The sequence below is a fragment of the Oryctolagus cuniculus genome, chromosome 1 (genome assembly GCF_964237555.1).
Source record: "Oryctolagus cuniculus chromosome 1, mOryCun1.1, whole genome shotgun sequence".
Taxonomy (NCBI): Eukaryota; Metazoa; Chordata; class Mammalia; order Lagomorpha; family Leporidae; genus Oryctolagus; species Oryctolagus cuniculus.
Window position 1 is genome coordinate 100463145 of NC_091432.1, and position 22138 is coordinate 100485282.

A 22138-nucleotide genomic window follows, 5' to 3' on the forward strand; every position below is an offset into this window, starting at 1 on the left:
TAAGGAGAATCCCTAGGAAGATGAATACATTTCTTTAGTAGATTGGATGCCATGTTTATTGAACAACTAATTTTATGACATTCCTGTACTGGGTTGAATGAGAAATTTTCTCCTTGCTGTATATACAGTAAAGATCAATTTAAGAAATTCTTTTTAATTGCTTTCTGTCTTTAAATCTAGTATTTTGGTGACAAGACCTGAAAGTCTCTAGGAATTATAACTAGTAATGGAAGCTTCTTAGAAGGCATTGAGAACCCTTGTGTTCTGTTGTTACACAAGAAGAAAAACTAGTGTTTTTAATATTTACTAATTAGATAAACTTGCTTCTGTGTCCTGTGTACATCATACTGTTAAAATTTGAAATGCTGGTTGCATTGATGTGTTAGATTTGTTTCTCTCTTTTTGTTAGGTATAAGGAGGATGGTGAAGCTTTATTAATTTTGCTCCCCTCAGAAGAAAAAGGGATGGTGCAGCAGCTACTCCAGAAGAAAGTTCCTGTGAAGGAAATCAAGTAAGAGCTTGCTTTTCTGTGATTAGAAAAGTGAGGGGGTGGAATTGTTACATTTAATTTCCTACACCTAATTCAGTTCTCTCCCTAACCCATTCAACTGTCTGGTTTTTGACTTAAAAAAATACTTATTTGGTTAGGTTCACAATGAAATTGAGAGGAAATTACAGACTTTTTCTATATACCTCTTAACCCTATACATGCCCCCATTGCAATATCTCCCATCAGAGTGGCTTATTTTTTTAAACTGATAAATCTATATTGACACATCATTGTCACCCAAAGTCCCAAGTTGAAGTGAAGGTTCGCTCTTGGTGTTGTGTATTTTGTAGGTTGGAATGCATCTAAAATGACATGTATCTACCATTAAAATTTCATAGAACATTTTCTCTGCTCTAAGAATCCTGTGCTTTTACCTCTATCCCTGTTGCCATAGTTTTGCTTTCTAGCATGCCATATAGTTGGAATCAGAGCCTTTTGAGGTCGACTTCTTTAACTAAGTAATATACATTTGAGGCTCTTCCATATGTTTTCATGACTTGAGAGCTTGTTTCTTTTTAGTAACGAATAATATTCCATTGTCTAGATGTTAACAGTTTTTCCCTTCAGTTATTGAAGTTCATCTTGATTGCTTTAAAGTTTTGTCAGTTAGGAATAAAGCTGCCATAACCATCTTGATCAGGTTTCTGCGTGAACCTGTTTTCAGCTACTGTGGGTCAATACCAAGGAGTATGATTGCTGGGTCATATGCTAAGACCATGTTTGATTTTGTAAGAAACAGCTAAACTGTCTTCCAACGTGGCTGTACAATTTTGCTCTCTTCCCAGCAATGAAGAAGACTTGGTTTTGCTCCACATTCTTGACAGCACTTGGTGTCATCATGATCTGAATTTTGTACATTCTAATAAGTGTAGGTGTATTGCATTGTTTCTTAAAAATTTTTTTTGTTTTTTTTTTTTTTAAAAAGATTTATTCACGTATTTGAAAGGCAGAATCAGATGGAGAGAGGGAGGGATCAGGAGATAAGGGGAGAGGAATGGAGGGATGTTCCATCTGCTGGTTCACTCCTCAATTGGCTGCAATGGCCAGGGCTGGGCCAGACTGAAGCTGGGAGCCAGGAGCATCATCTCAGTCTCCCACACTGGTGGCAGGGGCTCAAGCACTTGGGCCATCTTACATTGCTTTCCCAGGTGCATTAGCTGCGAGCTGGGTCAGAAATGGAGCATATGGGAATAAACTGGCACTTAGATGAGATGCTGATGTCTCCGGGAGCAGTTTAACTCACTATGCCACAATGCTGGCCCCTTCCTTCCTTCCTTCCTTCCTTCCTCCCTCCCTCCCTCCCTCCCTCCCTCCCTCCCTCCCTCCCTCCCTCCCTCCCTCCCTCCTTCCTTCCTTCCTTCCTTCCTTCCTTCCTTTTTTTATTTATTTATGACAGGCAGAGTGGACAGTGAGAGAGAGAGAGACAGAAAGATCTTCCTTTGCTGTTGGTTCACCCTCCAATGGCCGCTGCTGCTGGCACGCTGCAGCCAGCGCACCACGCTGATCTGATGGCAGGAGCCAGGTGCTTCTCCTGGTCTCCCATGGGGTGCAGGGCCCAAGGAATTGGGCCATCCTCCACTGCACTCCCTGGCCACAGCAGAGAGCTGGCCTGAAAGAGGGGCAACCGGGACAGAATCCGGCGCCCCGACTGGGACTAGAACCCCGTGTGCTGGCGCCGCAAGGTGGAGGATTAGCCTATTGAGCCGTGGCGCCGGCCCTTCGTTTATTTTTTGAGAGGCAGACATACACATGCACTGAAAGTGAGAGAGAGAGAGAGAAAGAGCGAGCGAGAGCGAGAGAGCACGCTAGGTCATAGTAGGGAGCATGGAACTCAATCTAGGTCTTCCACGTGGGTGACAGATACCCAAGTATGTGGGCTGTTACCCACTGCCTTCCATGGTGTGCATTAGCAGGAATCTGAAATTGCAGGTACCTGTGGTTGAGACATTCTAGTATGGGATGCAGGCATCCTTAGTGGTCTATTAACTGCTATACCAAGTGCCTACCCTCTCATTGTTTTAATTTGTATTTCTCTGATGATAGATAATGTGGAACATCTTTTCACATCCTCATTTGTCTTCTTTATATCTTCTTTGGGTAGATGTCTGTTAAATTCTTCAGCCTATTGTTTTAATTGGTTATTTGTGTTGTTGAGTTTAAGGGTTCTTTGTGTATTTCAGATAACAGTCCTTTATCAGATATCTTTTACAAGTACTTTCTCCCAGTCTGTGGCTGTCTTTTAGTACTCTTGCTGTTATCTTTCACAGAGCAGATGTTTTTAATTCTAATGGAGTCCCATTTATAAATGCTTTCTTTCATAGAATAGGCCCTTGGTGTTTTATTTATACATACATATGTGTATATTTTTTAAATTTTCTTTTTTTGTTGTTTATTTGAAAGATAGTAACTGAGAGAGAGTGAGTGCATGTGCTCCATCTTCCATCCTCCAGTTCAGTTTGTAAATGTTACCAACGTTTGGGGCTGGGCCAGGCTGAAACTGGGAGACTGGAGCGCCATTTGGGTACCTGACATGTGCCATCATCTGCTGCTTTCCCAGGCTCACTGGCAGAGAGCTGCAACAGAGAGGAGCAGCCAGGACTGAACCAGCACTCAGATATTAGATGCTGGCGTAGCAGGCAGTGACTTAACCTACTGAGGTACAATGCCTGCCTGTTGGTGTTATATTTAAATTCATTGCCACATCAGAGGTTATTTGGATTTCACTCTATGTTGTTTTCTAGGAGTTTTATACTTTTACTTTTCACATTTACATCTATGACCCACATTGAGCTAATTTTTGTGAAGGGTATAATGTCTGTATGTGGGTTAGTTTTACTTATTTGTGACTGTCCGGCACCATTTGTTGAAAATCCTATTTTTTTTCCCATTGTATTGCTTTTACTTCTTTGTCAAATATCAGTTGATTGTGTTTATGTGAGTCTGTTTCTGGGTTCTCTGTTTATTCTTTGATCAGTATCATACTGTCTTGATTACTGTAGCTTTATAATAAATCTTGAAGTTAGTGTTAGCTTTCTAACTTGTGCTATTCAATATTATGTTGATTATTCTGGGTGTTTTGTTTTTCCATGTAAACTGGAATTGTTTGCTGATCCTTTCACAAAATGACTTGCTGGGATATTTTGGGGATGGCACTGAGTTTGTAGTTCAGAGAAAGGAGAGTACTGACATTTTGATAATATTGACTCTTTCTATTCATGAACATGGCTATCTACATTTATTTAGTTCTGATCTTTTTTACCTTTTTTTTGTCTAATTTTTCTCATAGATATCTTGTATGTGTTTTGTTAGGTTGACATATGAATTGTCAAATTCAGCTTATTCTTTTTGGTAAATAAAGCAGTGGACTTAGTACATTCACCTTTAATTTTGGAATCTTGATGTAATTACATATTAATTCTAGGATTTCTTTTGTTTATTTTGCATTTTTTTTTTGAATAGATGATTGTGTTATCTGTAAACAAAGACAGTTTTATTTATTTTGCTTGAAAGTCAGAGTTACACAGCTAGAGGAGAGGCAGAGAGAGAGGTCTTCCATCTGCTGGTTCACTTAATTGGCTGCAATGGCTGGAGCTGTGCTGATCCGAAGCCAGGAGTTTCCTCCAGGTCTCCCACGTGGGTGCAGGGGCCCAAGCACTTGGGCCATCTTCTACTGCTTTCCCAGGCCATACCAGAGAGCTGGATAGGAAGTAGAGCAGCTGGCACTCGCACTGGCACACTGGATGCTGGCACTGTAGGCAGCTGCTTTACCCGCTATGCCACAGTGCCAGCTCCAACAGTTGGATTTCTTCTTTCTCAAGCAGTGTATCTTTAATTTCCTTTTCTTGTCTTGATGCATTAGTTAGGGCTTCAATTACAATGCTAAAAAAGCAGTGGTGAGAGAGGGACATCTTTGCCTTGTTCGTGATCTTGAAGCAAACTGTCCAGTTTCTCACCATTAAGTATGATATTAGCTGTAGGGTTTTTGTAGATTTTTTTTTTATCAAGATAAAGTTCTTCACTATTACTAGTTTACTCAGTTTTATATATATATATAATTCATATATTTTATAAATAAATTATATAAAAAATACATTATTTATATATAAATGACTGGATGTTGGATTTTATCAAATGCTTTTTCTGGATCTATTACTGTGAGCATGTTTTTTTTTTTTTCTTTTCTTTTTAAAATCCATTTATTCTGTTTTTCTTGCTTGCATGGTATCTGAGAAGTCAGGTGTAATTCTTACCTTTCCTTCATAGGTAAGGTTGTTCCCCCTACTCCTAGTCTTCCAGCTTCTTAAAGCATTTTTCCTTACTTGAAAAAAATTTTCTGTAGTTGAAAATGATAGTACGTGTAGGGGCTGGGGTTAAGTTTTGTTTCCCATTATTCTGCTTAGAGTTCTCTGAGCTTTTGCAGGATCTGTGGTTTGGTGTCTGATACTAATTTGGGAAGTTCTCATTCATTATTTTAAATGTTTCTTCTGTTAATTTCTCTCTTTAATTCTTATATTCCCATTACATACATGTTATACCTTTTGTAGTTGACCCACAGTCCTTGCATGTTCTGTTCTGTATATTCACTCTCTGTTTTCTTTGCTTTTCAGTTTTGGAAGTTTCTGCCAAGCTCAAAGATGGTTTCCTCAGTCCTGTCCAGCCTAGTGATAAGCCCACAAAGGACATTCTTTTTCCCTAGGGCTTTTGATTTCCAGTGATTCTTTGGTTTGTTTCTACTTCTATGCTTACCTTGCATATCTGTTCTTGAATGCTGTCTACATTATTCATTAGAACACTTAGCATATTCATTGTTATTTTAAATTCTTTGTGTGATAATTCCAACATTCTCACCATGTCTGCTAAATGAGGGTGTTTGTTGTTTTAGTTCGCTTATAGTATGCCTTGTAATTTTTTTCTTAATGGCTGGATATGTACACAACAAATAGAATTGCTGTAAATAGACCCTTAGTAGGTAGTAAAGTTGGCGAGTTGGGAGTCAGAGAGCTATGGTAGTGTAATTAGATCTTAGTATCCCAGACAACCTGTACCTCTCTGGACTCTGGATTTTATAGTAGTGGCAAGTCTCTTCCTGTCACTTTGACTTAGGTGGGACAAGAAGGCTAGAAAGGGCTCAGCTGGGTATTTTTCATCCCCCTGGTGAGATAGGCTCTGATAAAACGCTCATAGGTTTGGCTCTGCTAACAAGGCCTGCAATCAGGAGAAAATGGCTGAGGAGAACAGGGTGCCCTGGTTTATTTCAAAATGGTTTCTGTTACCCTCCCAACTGTAAGAAGGACTTTCCTGTTGCTTACTGTGAGAACCTGATCAGATTCCTGGAGGTAAAGCTCACCAAAGCGTGGGGGCTCCGTTCTGAATGGACTTTTTGTTTCTGACTTACACTATGACTCCAGAAATTTCTGTTACAGTTCAGATTTTCCTACCCTGGCATTGATAACCCCAGTGGTTTCTGCTCATGAATCTGCTCCAGCAAGTCGTAACTCTGTTTTCACTTCCTTGCATCTCCTATCTGTGGTTTGTCCTTTGTCCTCACTTCTCCCCCCCATCCAATCAGGTTTTCATGTGTTAAGATTTAATGGTGATGTATAAGCCCTTTGCATATGGTGCTGGAAATTAGAAGTCTGACTTGGTTTTTTAAGTTTTTTTATTTAAACTTTTTTTTTTTTTTTTTTTTTTTTTTTTTTAGAAGGCAGTGGAGAAAATGTGAGTTGAAAAGGAGAACCTATTAGCTTCAGGAAGCATTCATAAGTGAAAGGATTAAACCTCTTGGATGAAATTATTTTGAGGGCTTTCTGACCAGTTCAGTGGATTGTGTGGTCTCCTGTCACTGAGGATGCGTAGTTTGAACATTAGTAAATCATCACTGTGACTTGTGTTTGGACCATTGAAACACAACTGGGTTGATTTGCCAAAAAATAATGGGGAAGGTGGTTAGAAGTGGGGAGGAGTAATTGAGGATACAAAAGGAAAGAACTGGCTATGAATTGATAATTGTTGAAACTGAGTGAAAGTTTGCTACCTTTGTATATTTTGAAATTTTCTATGATAAAAAAGAAAAATCAACTCACCTACCACCTCTCACTATGCTGATGTTGCAGGAACAAAGTGATTCTGTCTAAAATAGGGGAAGCAAGTGGACTCCTTTGTGCAGTCTAAACAATTGCAAGAAATTAATTCTTTCCTATAGCTAACTTGGGCAGGTTTTTTTTTTTCTTTAATCTATAAAACCTATTTATATGTTTCGTTTATTTGAAAGGCAAAGAGACAGGAAAGAGAGAGTTTTTTTGTTCTCTGGTCCATAACACCGAGACTGGGCCAGGCTGAATAACTCAGTCTAGATCTCCCAGGTAGGTGGCAGGGACCTAAGTACTAGAACCATCACCTGCTGCCTGCCAAGGTGTGAATTAGCAGCTGGAACTGGGAGTGGAGCCAGGAGTTTCACACAGGTACTCTGAAAGGGGATGTAGGCTTCCCAAGCAGTGTTTGAACTGTTGTGCACATTGCCCACCTCTCTGGGCAGTTTTAAGAAGCATCTGTTTTGTTTTGTCTAACTGCTTAATAGGGAAGTCAGTATTTATGTTCCTGGCTACTTGCCACTTGAACTTGGTTTTATGATACTTGACTCAAAACAGAAACATTTCTGAAAATGACGTTAGATTTCATTTATTCCATTTCATTAATCTGTGTATCATGGGAGACTACTTTCTTTCTTTTTTTTTTTATTTTTTTGAAAGATTTGTTTATTTATTGAAAGGCAGAGCTACAGAGAGGCACCCATATGGATGCAGTGGCTGGAGCTGGGCTGATCTGAAGCCAGGAGCTTTCTTCTGGGTCTCCTACATGGGTGCAGGGGCCCAAGGGTTTGGGCCATCTTCTACTGCTTTCCAAAGCCATATCAGAGAGCTGGATCGGAAGTGGAGCAGCAGGGACTGGAACAAATGCTCATATGGGATGCTGGCACTGCAGGCAGTGGCTCTACCTGTTATGCCACAGTGCCGGCCCCAGGAGCCTACTTTCTACTAATGTAGTTTTAAGAATTAACTAGTGCTAGTGGTCTTAATGTTTAGAGGAAGCATCTGATGTGTCATTTCTTTTCTCCTATATTATTTGTAAAAGGCAAAAGAGTCAGATTTATGTATAGTGTAATTTTGGTTTTATATGGTTCACATATGAGAAATAATATACATTTAAAAAATACTGAAGAAAATGAGAAATTACTGTGTAGTATTTTTAGTTACCAAAATTGAGATGTGTTAGTTTTATCTTTGTTTTTTGTTGCAAAGAATCAATCCAGAAAAACTTATGGATGTCCAGAAAAGATTGGAATCTTTTTTAGCCCAAGATCGAGATTTAAAAGAAAGAGCTCAAAGGGTAAGTCATTTTTGAATTGGATATTTTCATTGGATTTAAAATATGTAATATAGTTAAATTTCTTCATTTTCTGCTACTTCAAGATTGCATGGTCATGTTTCTGATATTCAGTGTACTTTACAAATAAATAAATCTAGTGTATTCCTTAATTTCTTTTTCTTTTCTTTTCTTTTTTTCTTTTTCTTTTTCTTTTTTCTTTTTCTTTTTTTTTTTTTTTGACAGGCAGAGTGGAAAGGGAGAGAGAAAGACAGAGAGAAAGGTCTTCCTTTGCCGTTGGTTCACCCTCCAATGGCCGCCGCGGCTGGCCCGCTGCAGCCTGCACACGGCGCTGATCCGATGGCAGGAGCCAGGTGCTTCTCCTGGTCTCCCATGGGGTGCAGGGCCCAAGGACTTGGGCCATCCTCCACTGCACTCCCTGGCCACAGCAGAGAGCTGGCCTGGAAGAGGGGCAACCGGGACAGAATCCGGCGCCCCGACCGGGACTGGAACCCGGTGTGCCGGTGCCGCAAGGCGGAGGATTAGCCTATTGAGCTGCGGCGCTGGCCCTTAATTTCATAAAATGTGTTCTGTAGTAGCCTGTGCAAATCTCTATGGTCTTTTCAGATACATAAGGAAAATCCCTTTGAAGATGATTTTAGATGCACAGTGACCTGCTTTCTAGAATACTTAATAAATTCATCAGTTTTTTATTTCTAGAATGACGTTGTTGTAATTCTTGAACCTTCTTGACTATGAGTCTTAATACCTCCCTATATTAGATTGTTTCTAGGAAGAACAGAACTCTTGCCAAATGATCTTCTAGAATGAGATTTTAGTATATAAGACCTATATAAGACCTAATGGTCCTAAATTGCTTTCCTGGACCTAAATTAGATTAGGAAAAAATTTGAGTGCTTACTGTGTGTCAAGCATTTAAGTGATGCCATAACTTTTTTTTTTTTTTTAAGATTTATTTATTTATTTATTTGAAAGTTACAGAGAGGCAGAGGCGCAGAGAGAGAGAGAGAGAGAAAGAAAGTCTTGCATCCGCTGGTTCACTCCCCAAATGGCTGCAATGTCGGGAGCTGGGCTGAGTCAAAGTCAGGAGCCAGGAGCTTCTTCTGGGTCGTCCATGTTGAGTTTCTTTTTTCTTTTCTTTTTTTTTTTTTTTAAAGATTTATTTATTTTTATTTGAAGGTCAGAGTTACACAGAGAGAAGGGGAAGCAGAGAGAGAGAGTGAAAGAAATCTTCCATCCGCTGGTTCACTCCCCAATTGGCCACAGTGGCTGGAGCTGAGCCGATCTAAAGCCAGGAGCCAGGACCCTCTTCCAGGTCTCCCATGTGGATGCAGGGGCCCAAAGGCTTGGGTCCTATTCCACTGCTTTCCCAGGCCATAGCAGAGAGCTGGATCAGAAGTGGAGCAGCCTGGACTAGAACTGGCGCCCATATTGGATGTTGGCATTGCAGGTGGCGGCTTTACCCACTTATGCCACAGCGCCGGCCCCCACATCTCAGTTTCTTGAGAACTGTTCCACTTAAGGAGAAATGAATGGCAAAACGAAAAAACTATATATATTTTTTAAGATTTATTTTTTATTTATTTGAAAGAGTTAGAGAGGAAGAGACAGAGAGAGGTCTTCCATCCATTTGTTCACTCCCTAGATGGCCGCAACGGCCAGAGCTGTGCCAATCTGAAGCCAGGAGCCAGGAGCTTCTTCCGGGTCTCTCATGTGAGTTCGGGGCCCAAGGACTTGAGCCATCCTCTACTGCTTTCCCAGGCCATAGCGGAGAGCTGGATCGGAAGAGGAGCAGCCAGGACCAGAACTGGAGCCCATATGGGATGCTGGCACTTCAGGCTGGGGCTTCAACCCGCTGTGCCACAGTGCCGGCCCTGAAAAAACTATATTGTGAACTATGTAAAGTTAGAATTTTGTAAGTTCCATCTGATATCATGTGAAAAAGATCTTCAAACAAATTAGTGATTTCTTTTCTTAGAATTTTTGGGCATGCAAACATTTGTGTGTATGTTTTGTCTAGCAAACATACTTCAAGTTAGGGGTTAAGCTCTTAGAAGCTTTAGAAGGTATACACATTTAAATAAATTTATGTGCATTATGTTATATTGTGACTTACTGCATCCTTAGGAGGTCATTCAATTATCAATCAGGAAATTATGAAACATCGGAAGGATGTTGTTTTACTGGTGTGTGCATAGAACAAATGAGCCTTCCAGGACAAAGATTATAGAATAGCACATTGAAATAAATGATATGATATATTGGGTGTCATGCATGGTTTGGCAGAATAGCTCACTGTGTTGCCAGCAGTAGCAAGCTATCTAGTTTCATAGAAGTGATTTTCTAGTTTTTGATTATAATCTAGATAGAACAGAAATAATAACCAACTGGGGTGATTTCTTGTGGACAGTTGTAGGGAAAAAATTATCCTTGAACTGGTGCCAGTGATTGTTTTTCATGCCTATAGACACAGAGAAAATGGTTTGGAGATTCGTTGGGTAGAAAGGGTGAGTGGAAAGCTAAAGAAAATGTGAAATGTAGAAAATATGGAAACAAAGAAATAGAAGTTAACTAGGCTTTATACAAATAATTTAAAATTGTTAGCTGGTTATTTTACTAACTGAGAAAGGACCAGGCACATTAATTTCCAGTTTTTGTAGCTTTGGGGTGAAGATAGCATTTCTTTCTTTTTTAAACAAAAGAAAAATATTCCAAGTTGATGATAAATTACTAGGAATTGTAATAAAAAGAAAAACTTTAATAACAGACTTTCTGTTATGATTTTAAGCTTCATTTAATAGGGTAAAATTTTGTTTTGTTGAAGACTTACTGTTTACTGTTATAGTAATAAGTATCAATGACCAACATTTATTGGCCCTATATTTCAGATGATGTACTCGGTATTCTACATGCATTTTCTCATTTTATTCTCAAAACATTCTAAGTAAAAGGTACTATTATTACGTCTTTTTAATAGATAAAGAAACTGACATTTAGAGAAACAGATTTGCTTGGAGCTCAGAGTAGATCACAGATCTGTTTTCCACAGTTTGTTTTTCCAATTGTACCTTCTTGTAACTGAATATTAACGTCTATAGTAGCTTTCTGTCAAGATGATATTCTGTGAGTTGGCTCCACAAAACAGTGAAAAGTCATTTCTGATTTCACAGTTCTAAAATGTAGGTTTTTTTTTTTTTTGGTAGAATGGAGATGTGCTGAATATTTTATGTGTGTGGTGTTTCTTTTCTTTTTTTTTTTTTTTTTGCTACGGTGGAAATTATCTTTGTTTAATTTTATTTTGGTCTAAATTTTTCATTTCTGTTGCACATTATACTTTTCAACCTCTTATTTTACAGTGTTTTGTCTCCTACATACGTTCAGTATATCTCATGAAGGATAAAGAAGTATTTGATGTAAGCAAGTTACCTATTCCTGAGTATGCTCTGTAAGTATTCATGGCATAATTACAGTGCTGAATTTTCAAAGTTAAGAGGAATTTTCACTAAACCTGGTCCTCTGAGAGTCCTACTTCAGAACTTTCTGCCTTAGCCTTAACAGACGTGTGTGTTAAAGAGCTACTGAAAAAATTAAATAAACTCTATAGAAAATTATCTACATACTCATTTCTTGTTTTTAGTAAGAACTTGTTATTTGTAAGTATGAATTTTAAGTGGCAGTTTCCTATGGTTGGATCATAGAGATAGAGAACAAAATTCTTTGAAATCTTTCGATGTTTGTAATTCTCTCATACTCTGAAATGTTCTCCTGGCTTACCATACACATTTTAAGGCTTTGTATGTCTGTCTGCTTGCATGTTCTCTTCTTAGGTTGGTTTCCCATTGTTGATTGTTGCCCAAAAATTATTGTCTTGGTGTTTCTTTTTCTTTTTAATGATTTATTTATTTATTTTGAAAGGGTTACAGAGAGAGAGAGAGAGAATTAAATATCTTCTATGAGCTGGTTCACTCCCCAGATAGCTGCAACAGCCAGTGCCGGGCCAGGCTGAAGCCAGGAGCTTTATCTGGGTTTCCCACATGGGTGGCATGGGGCCATCTTTTGCTGCTTTTCCCAGGCTATGTGCAGGGAGCTGGATTGGAAATGGAGCAGCTGGGACATGAACTGGTGCCAACATGGGATGCCAGTGTTGCAGGTGGTGGCTTACCTGCCATGTCACAACGCTAGCCCCATCTTGATGTTTCTTACAAGTACTAAGATACTGTGGCAAGATGTCCCTATTTCGTAACTGAGGTTGCTATTGTATGACATAGAATGACTGACTTTGTTTTGACTCGCTATTTGCAAGATTCTTTTTCTTTTTTTAACCTTTCCTATAAAGGGGTATTCATAATGTGTTGGAGTCCTACCTGTGAGAAAAACATTGATAGTTCTAAGAGGCACCCTAGAGATTAATCATACTTTCAATTGTACTTGCCACAGGCTGTGATAAAATGTGTTTACAAGGCAAGATCTGTATGTTTGGCCTGTTCTCCAGGAATTTGATTGCCTTTACCTTTAAGTTGAGTCTAACAAAAACTTGTATCTGAGTGAGCTTACTCTTTTTTCTATTCTTTCTGTTAGATTGCAAGTTTAATATAACAGGCAATTTGTCAGTTGTAACTTTTTAGAACCTTTTAAATTGCTAGATAACAGTATAAGGTGCTGACTTGCCATTTAAGTAATAAATGGGAAACCATGTGCCATGGATAAAAAGTTTTTATTGGTTTTTCTGTTTATTTACCAGCACCTAAGTTTGACCATTCCTGAAAATGATCCATGGTTAAGGTTGTTAACTGATTTTTGTGCTCTGTGTGAAGTTCTGTGCTGGTTTTATGATCAATTTAGGTGGAATGTTAGCAGACGGGAGAGGCGCAGGGCATTGACACTCAGTGGCCATATTTAAGGGATGTTTTGTTGCAGCAGATTCCTATGCATTTCATCTGTTTGCAGTTGAAGTTTTGCTTTTCAGATATTTACACAAAAAAATTAACTTTAGTCTATTATTGGTGCAGCTTAATTTGTTTTTAGTTAGTTTTTGTGGCTATTTAGGTGTGTAATTTCTTTTAGACATCTCTGATGCCTCAAACAGTGCTATGTAAGATATGAAAAAAGCTATAAAACTTTGACTAAAGAAAGGTGTTTTGAATACTGAATGTGTGAAGGTCACTGTGTTTATGATAAAATTATAAATGTGTGATGAGTACTTCTGCTTTCAAGGAACTCAGTTTTAGGAGCTGAGAGAGGTAAATAAATATAAATGTGGAGAATGGGGAGAAATGCTCTGGTGGATACATGTTCTTTTTTTTTTTTTTTTTTTTTTTTTTTAATTTTTTGACAGGCAGAGTGGACAGTGAGAGAGACAGAGAGAAAGGTCTTCCTTTGCCATTGGTTCACCCTCCAATGGCCGCCGCGGCCGGCGCACTGCGGCTGGCGCACTGCGCTGATCCGATGGCAGGAGCCAGGAGCCAGGTGCTTTTCCTGGTCTCCCATGGGGTGCAGGGCCCAAGCACCTGGGCCATCCTCCACTGCCTTCCCGGGCCACAGCAGAGAGCTGGCCTGGAAGACGGGCAACTGGGACAGAATCCGGCGCCCCGAGCGGGACTAGAACTTGGTGTGCCGGCGCCGCTAGGCGGAGGATTAGCCTAGTGAGCCGCGGCGCCGGCCCGTTCTTTTTTTTTTTTTTTTTTTTTAATATTTTATTTATTATTTGAGAGGTAGAGTTACAGACAGAAGAGGGAGAGACAGAGAGAAAGGTCTTCCTTCTGTTGGTTCATTCCCCAGATGCCTGCAACGGCCAGAGCTATGCCTATCCGAAGCCAGGAGCCAGGAGCTTCTGCCCGGTCTCCCCCACAGAGCAGGAGCCCAAGGACTTGGGCCATCTTTTACTGTTTTCCCAGGCCATAGCAGACAGCTGGATCAGCAGAGGAGCATCCAGCACTAGAACTGGCACCCATATGGGATGCTGGTGCCACAGGTGGGGTGTTAACCTACTGTACCACGGTGCCGGCACATGGATGCATGTTCTGATCCTGATCCATAGTCTCCACAACAGTAGTAATTAAGACAAGAAATTCTCAGTAGTTCCTATGTATTAGGCACTACTTGAAGTACATTTGATCTGTCAGCTATCATACAGCAGTCCTGTGAGGTAGGTGTCCCATTTTGCAAATTGGAAAACTCAGGAATGGAGAGATTACTTAACATTGGTGAGCTCACACAATTAGTAAGTGACAGAGCCAGGATTTGAAACTGAGCAGTTTTATTTCTGAATCTATGCTTTTCCTTTTCCTTTTTTTTGTTTTTCTTTTAAAAAAAGATTGATTTATTTATTTGAAAGTCAGAGTTACACAGAGAGAGAAGGAGAGGCAGAGAGAGAGAGGTCTTCCACCTGCTGGGTCATTCCCCAATTGGCCACAATGGCCAGAGCTGTGCCGATCCAAAGCCAGGAGCCAGGAGCTTCTTTGGGGTCTTCCATGTGGGTGCAGGGGCCCAAGGACTTGGGCCATGTTCCACTGCTTTCCCAGACCATAGTGGAGAGCTGGATCAGAAGTAGAGCAGTCAGGACTTGAACCAGCACCCATAAGGGGTGCTGGCACTTCAGGTGTTGGCTTTACCTACTACGGCACAGGCCGGCCTCTGAATCTATGCTTTTCAGCACTATGCCTCTGTGTTTCTGGGAAACATGTCATAGTGGAAAACAACATCGGTGAATCCATGTTATAGTATTAGCTGTTTATTAAAGGAATCTTAGCTTTAAGATTTTATTTTTAATTCATCAGTGGGAACTTACTAAGAGCTCTTAGCTTTGATAATAACTGGGAGAGTTCTAAATTGAATCTTGACCTTAAAAGGAAAATAGATTTTTCTCCTCTGGGTTTTTGTTTATAAAAATCTACTTTTAGGGGCTGACACTGTGGCATAGTAGATTAAGCCTCTACCTGCGGCGCTGGCATCTCATATGGGTGCTGGTTTCAGTCCTGGCTGCTCTACTTCCTGTATGGCTCCCTGCTAATGGCCTGGAAAAGCAGTGGAGGATGGCCTGAGTGCTTGGACCCCTGCACCTACATGGGAAATTTAGAAGAAGCTCCTGGCTCCTGGCTTTGGATTGGGAGGCTCTGGCCGTTGGAGCTATCTGGGGAGTAAACCAGCAAATGGAAGATCTCTCAGCCTCTGTGTTTTCCTCTCTCTAACTCTACCTTTCAAATAAAATAAATATCTTTTTTTAAAAATCAATTTTTAGAGGGAAGTGTTTAGCCTAGAGAGTAAAATACCAGCTAACATGCCAGTGATCCACATGGAGAGTACTTGGGTTCCATTTCTGGCTTGTGATGCAGATCCTGGAAAGCAGCGGTGCTGGCTGAAGTAACTGGGTTCCTGCTACCCATGTGGGAGACCTAGGTTGAGTTTCTGGCTTCCAACTTTGGCCCAGCCTGATTTCGGATTTGAAGTCGTTTGGGGAGTGAAAGAGTGGGTAGGAACACTGTTTCTCTGCCTTTCAAATCCATTATTATGGCAATAATTGTGCCATACTTTGTTTCAGAAGAGGATGATACTTCAGTTCATCTTTGCACAGAACTATGTTTCCTTCTTTCATGGCCATGTCTTTTCCAGCTGATTTTAGTACTTACAAAGTGCTGTTGTATATGAAAGTTAATTCAGCCTTTACAACGACTGTGAGGTAGGCCTGAAAGGTATTATTATTTCATATTGTGTGGAAGCTGAGACTGACAGATGAATTGGAAATTGGCAGGTCTAATGTTAGAACTGTAATCTTGTTTTTGGTCCAGTGCTCTTTAACTGGACATCTAAAATGGTTTCTGACAGGTATTGAATGTATTTTGGCTTGCCTTTTGTATCTTCTGACCTCTTAGCATTGCTGTGTGTTTCAGAGGAAGGTTTTTATTTAAAAAGTTCTAGAAATTGATCTCTACCCTCGAGGAGGTGTCCTGTAATACCCACAAACATACTATCAGTTTATTGAGAAAATGATTATTTTCATTTTCCCCATATTTAAGATCTCTAGGTCTTGCTGTGGCACCACGTGTAAGATTTCTTCAGAAAATGCAGAAACAGTCCACCAAAGAATTGGTCACGCACCAAGCCGATAAAGTGGGTGAGCCAGGGGCTGCCTGCCTTACCAATGATGAAGTAGAAGAATTCAGAGCCTATTTCAATGAGAAAATGTCCATTCTTCAGAATGGTAGGGAAAGACGAAACAGTTCAGAGGACAGACTGTCTAATGATACCAGTGATGAAGAACAGGAAGAAGAAGAAGAAGAAGAAGAAGAAGAAAAGCTGGGAAAAGCCAAAGGGTCTCAAATTCAATCTGTCCCTGGCGCTACTGAGGCACAGAAGATAAAGGAAGTTCCTGTGGAGTTCTTGGACAGAGATGAGGAGGAAGAAGATGGACCTGATGCTGATTTCCTGAAGGTGAAGCGACACAATGTGTTTGGGTTGGATCTTAAAGAGAAGAATGCCTTAGAGGTAAGTTGACTCAAAGTGTAGGATCTTCTGTTACGTCTTTTCACTGTTTGCTGTTTGTTGCCTTTTAGGGAACTTAGGAGAAGTTAAAAGTAAGTCTCATTTGGAGGGAATTTTTATTCTCTTCCCCCATATTTAAACACAGAATAAGTACCAAAGAATTCTCATTGCTTTTCATAACTTTGCAGACTCTTAAGAGGTTGGCAACTTTACTCTTATTAACTGGTTTTTTAATGCTGTGTTTTAAAAGTAGCCAGAGTCATGATTGTAACATTATGGAAGGTGATGAGGTTCCCATGGTTTATGGCATGAGGATCTTTTGTTGTAATTCTTAACATACTGCTTTCTGAATACATTGTTTTAAGGAACTGCTGTAATTATTTAAACATTTTAAAATTAGAATTTTACTATTTTTTTAAACAAATATGTATTTGAATATCAGAGTTATAGAAAGAAGGGGAGACATGGAGAGACAGAGGTCTTCTATTTGCTGGTTTGCTCCCCAGATGGCTGCTGCAGCTGGAGGTTGAAGCCATGAACCAGGAGCTTCTTGCAAGTCTCTCACGTGGGTGCACAGGGCCAAGCACTTGAACAATCCTCTGCTGCTTTTCTTGGGCCACTAGCAGGGAGCTGTTTTAGAAGTGGAGTGGCTGGGACACAAACCAGTGCTCATATGGGATGCTGGTGTTGAAGGTGACAGCTTTATCCACTACACCACAGTGCTAGCCCCTGGAGTTTTACTCATAACGAGATATTTGCTTTAGCTTTTGCTTTTGGGAACCATGCAAAACTATTTTTTTTTTAATTATTTACTTGACCATCAGAGTTACAGTGAAGGAAAGACAGAGAGCTCTTCCATCCGCTGGTTGACCCCCAACATGGCTTCAGCAGCAAGGGCTGGACAAGGTTGAAGCCAGGAGTCAGGAGCCTCTTCTAGATTTCCCATGTGAGTGGCAGGGGCCCAAACACTTGGACTCTCCTCAGCTTTTTTTCCCATGCTGTTAGCAGGGAACTGGATCAGAAGTGGAACAGGGGCTGGCGCTGTAGTGCAGTGGGTAAAGCCGCTAACTGCAGTGCTGGCATCCCTTATGGGTGCCAGTTCAAGTCCCAGCTGCTCCACTTCCTATCCAGTCTTCTGCTATGGCCTGGGAAAGCAGTAGAAGATGGCCCAAGTCCTTGGGCCCCTGCGCCTGCATGGGAGGCCCAGAAGAAGCTCCTGGCTTCGGATTGGCATAGCTCTGGCCATTGTGGCCAACTGGGGAGTGAACCAGCGGATGGAAGATACCTCTGTCTCTCTCTCTCTACCTTTCCTTCTTTCTTTCTGTAACGCTGACTTTAAATAAATCTTTAAAAAAAAAAAAAAGTGCAATTGTTTAAAAAAAAAAAAAGGAAGTGGAGCAGCTGGGACTTGAACTGATGCGCACGTGGAATGCTGGCATCACAGGTGGTGGCTTAAGCTGCTACTCCACAATGATTTATTTATTTGTTTGAAAGTCAGAGTTACACAGATAGAGAAGGAGAGGCAGAGAGAGAGAGAGAGAGAGAACTGGAGCTGTGCCGATCTGAAGCCAGGAGCCAGGAGCTTCGTCCGGGTCTCTCATGAGGATGCAGGGGCCCAAGGACTTGGGCCATGTTCCACTGCTTTCCCAGGCCATAGCAGAGCGCTGGATTGGAAGAGGAGCAGCCAGGACTCGAACCGGTGCCCAGATGGCGTGCCTGCACTGCAGGCAGCGGCTTTACCTGCTATAGCACAGCGCCTGCCCCTGTTGCTCCCTTTTAAAAGTTGTCTTCAAATAGCGTATGAAATGTACACGAGGACTAGTTTCAATACTTAGTTTATCCTCTTTATCTTGATGGTCTTTTTCTGTTCTTGTCTCCATGGAAAAGGGAGATTTGTAGAACTAAATTGGGGCTTACAACCAGGGACAACATTGGACTGCACAATACATGGAATTTATCCAGTAATTATATCATTAATTTTGTGACAATATTTACTTATTTGGGTTTTGTCGTAAATATTTGTTTTTTCCTCATGACAGGGAAGGTAGATAATGATATTTAACATTTCACAAAGGAGGGTGCAAAGACTTTTAAACGACTTGTCCAGAGTAGTGGTGGTGGTGAAGTTGGTTTTTTAAACATATATGGTTGCTGAGTCATGCTCACTATCAGTTGCATGTAGTTTACTTACTGTTACTGGGTAATGTTGTAACTGACAGCAGTGTATATAATTTTGGGCTACCTGTTGTGTGTACACACTTGCAATATAATAAGAATATGCCAGACTTAGATGTGAGTGTCTTCTAGAAGGCTGCCTTGTCACATTCTTTTTTCTGTTTGTCTTTCACTGCATTGATCTTGTCAGTTAGATTTTCCTAGCCATGGACAGGGAATCCTGTGTGTTAGAGCAGTAAGAGATGTACAGGAGCGGGCACATCTGGAGCAATCCAGCCTTAGTGCTATAACAGAAGGTTGGTTGATCACCCACCACAGGGTGGAGACTTATTTTGGTTTGTTTTGATGGCTGCTGAGTGTGTAGAGAATTGACCTCCTGGGAAATAGTGTTTAAAAATATGAATATGTAACCACAGTGATTAAGTTAAAATTTGAAGCATTTGTTTTCTTAAATGTGAGGATAAAATGTCTAAGTATATACTTTTATCTTCTACACATTATAAATCCTTGGAAACAAGACTGGATTCAATTTTTAGCTCACCAGCTGCCCTTAAACATAGGTTAGTTTTAGTTAAGATTTGAATGAGGGCTGGCAGTGTGGCACAGTGGGTTAAGCTGCTACTTGTGGTGCAAGCTCCTTCCACTACAACTTCTGCTAATGTGCCTGGAAAGGCAGTAGAAGATAGTCCAAATAGCTGGTCTCCTGCCACCCAGGTGAGAGACTTGGATGGAATTCCTGGTTCCTGGCTTCTGCCTGGCCCAGACCTGACTATTGAGGCCATTTGAAGAATGAACCAGGGGATGGGAAATTTCTGTGATTCTCTCTCTCTCTCTCTCTCTAGCTCTTTCATATAATAAATAAATCGTAAAAAAAAGTGAATGATACTGAGGTTATTCATTGAATTAGAATTGATTCTAGATCCTGTTTACCAAGAAACTTAAATTATCTTTTTTTTTTTAAAAGATTTATTTGAAAAGCAGAATTACAGAGAGGCGGAGGCAGAGACAGAGAGGTTTTCCATATGCTGGTTCACTCCCCCAATGGCCACAATGGCCGGAGCTGGGCTTATCCAAAGCTGGGAGCCAGGAGCTTCTTCTAGGTCTTCCATGTGGGTGCAGGGACTCAAGCACTTGGTCCATCTTCCACTGCTTTTCCAGGCACATTAGCAGGGAGCTGGATCGGAAGTGGAGCAGCTGGAATTCTAATAGGCGCTCATATGGGATGCTGGCACTGTAGACGGCAACTTTACCTGCTATGCCACAGCGCCGGCCCCACATTATCTTCTTTCTAATTCTGTTTTGTGTTATAGGAACTCATCGTTAGTATTAAAGCACAGATTAGCCAACTATAAAGCTTATTGATAATTTTACAAAAATATTCCAAGTTTCAAATTAAGATTCTGAAACTTGGGAGCTGAGGTTTTAGTGCCTCTTATTACTTTACTTTTTCCTCTCTCTTCCTTCATACTTTTTTTCCATTCCAGCAGTGATCATTGAGTCCAGGAGGTATAACAGACTGTACTAGGTGCCTTGTGACTTACAAGCTGACCTGAAGGGTACCAGATTAATAAACCAACAATGTCAGTACAGAATCCTGGCTTTCTGTGCATTCATTGATTCATTCAATCAATATTTTAAGGCTCTAGTACTGGTACCTTAGTAGAGAAGATGTCCAAAAGGAAGTTGTTCAGTAAAGATTAGATATGGGAATTACTAGGAAAGGGGAAAAGCATTTTAAGTGAAGAGTACAGAAACAGCAACACCATGGCAACAAGAATGCTGAGAGTAGTGGATTACTTCTGGTCTGCCGTCTAATTTGAGTGTTAGTATCTGTCTCTATAAGATGGGGCTAGTAACATGTCTGTTTGGCATAGTTAGTATGATGATGAGCAGCCACCACCCCTTGTGTACACAGAGAAATCTTGTCTAATGTTGGCTGTTAATATTTCCATTTGATTAAGAATCTTAGGTTCATGCCTGACATTGTCACAGGTAGCCATATGGAAAACAAGGCTTTTTTGTTCTGAATTGGGATGCATTATAAAAAAGAAAAGATGATGTGTACCATTTATTTCAGGTATAGCATCAGGAAACAAACTTTCCTTTATGATGAAGGCATAGTTGATAAAGCAGTTTTCACATTCTCCATGTTTAACATTGATCTAAGGAGAACTATACCCTAAGATGATGTGACAGGTCCAGTACATTTTACAGCCAAATATTTACTAACTCTCTGTGTGTAGTGTTTTGCTGAGAATTTTGTAAGATAGGATGAATTAAGAAGAATAAGTTCTAATATAATCAGACCATAATGCCTTGTAACAATGAATTGATTGGTTATAAATAGAACTGAAGATACTTTTTAAAAAAAGATTTATTTATTATTTATTTTAAAAGATGAGAAAGAAGATCTTCCATTTGCAGATACATTTGCCATATGACCGCAATGGCTCGGGTTGGGGCAGGAAGAAGCCAAGAGCTTCATCTGTGTCTCCTACATGGCTAGCAGGGACCGTTGCTTTCCCAAGCAATTTAGCAGGGATCTGAGTTGGAAGTGGAGCAACCAGTCCTTGAATCAGTGCTCAAAGGGGATGCCACTTACATAGAATGTGAGCATCAAAGTTGGCTTAACCCATTGTACTGCAGTGCTGGCCTCTAAATTTTTTTTTTTTTTTTAATTTATTTCTTTGAGAGGTAGAGTTTCAGACAGAGGGAGAGACAGAAAGAAAGGTTCTCCATCTGTTGGTTCACTCCCCAAATGGCTGCAGTGGCTGGAGCTGGGCCGATCTGAAGCCAGGAGCAGGAGCCTCCTCTGGGTTTCTCATGGGTGCAGGAGCCCAAGCACTTGGGCCATCCTCTGCTGCTTTCCCAGGCCATTAGCAGAGAGCTGGATTGGAAGAGGAGCAGCCGGGACACCAGCTGGCACCCATATGTGATGCCGGTCCTGCAGATGGAGTCCTTGCCCCTCCATGCCACAGTGCTGACCCCCATAAAGGTTTTTTTTTTAAATTTTTTTTTTTTTAATTTTTTGACAGGCAGAGTGGACAGTGAGAGAGACAGACAGAGAGAAAGGTCTTCCTTTTGCTGTTGGTTCACCCTCCAATGGCCGCTGCGGCCGGCGCACCACACTGATCTGAAGGCAGGAGCCAGGTGCTTTTCCTGGTCTCCCATGGGGTACAGGGTCCAAGGACTTGGGCCATCCTCCACTGCACTCCCGAGCCACAGCAGAGAGCTGGCCTGGAAGAGGGGCAACCGGGACGGAATCCGGCGCCCCAACCGGGACTAGAACCCGGTGTGCTGGCGCCGCTAGGCGGAGGATTAGCCTAGTGAGCCGCGACTCCGGCCTAGGTGTGTTTTTTTTTTTTTTTTTTTTTTTTTTAAGATTTATTTTATTTATTTGAAAGAGAGGTAGGGAGAGAGGGGTCTTCCATTTGGTTCACTCTCCAAATGGCTGCAATGGCCAGATCTTAACCAATCTAAAGCCAGGAGCCAGGAGCTTCTTTTGGGTCTCCCATGTGGGTACTTGGGTCCAAATACTTGGGCCATCCTTTG

The 22138-nt window shown here is 40.9% G+C and overlaps 1 protein-coding gene across 2 annotated transcripts in view; it reads left to right on the plus strand.

Moving 5' to 3' along the window:
• The window catches only part of DDX10 (DEAD-box helicase 10), a 407034-nt gene that overhangs the window by 54104 nt on the left and 330792 nt on the right, over positions 1-22138 (plus strand). For both annotated transcript variants that reach the window (XR_011390521.1, XM_002708478.5), the window contains exons 10-13: positions 410-511; positions 7849-7936; positions 11290-11378; positions 15946-16414. Coding sequence is in view for 1 of the 2 variants with exons in the window: in XM_002708478.5 (XP_002708524.3) it covers positions 410-511; positions 7849-7936; positions 11290-11378; positions 15946-16414 (748 nt within the window). In the remaining variant the exon portion in view is untranslated. The remainder of the gene's footprint in view (positions 1-409; positions 512-7848; positions 7937-11289; positions 11379-15945; positions 16415-22138) is intronic.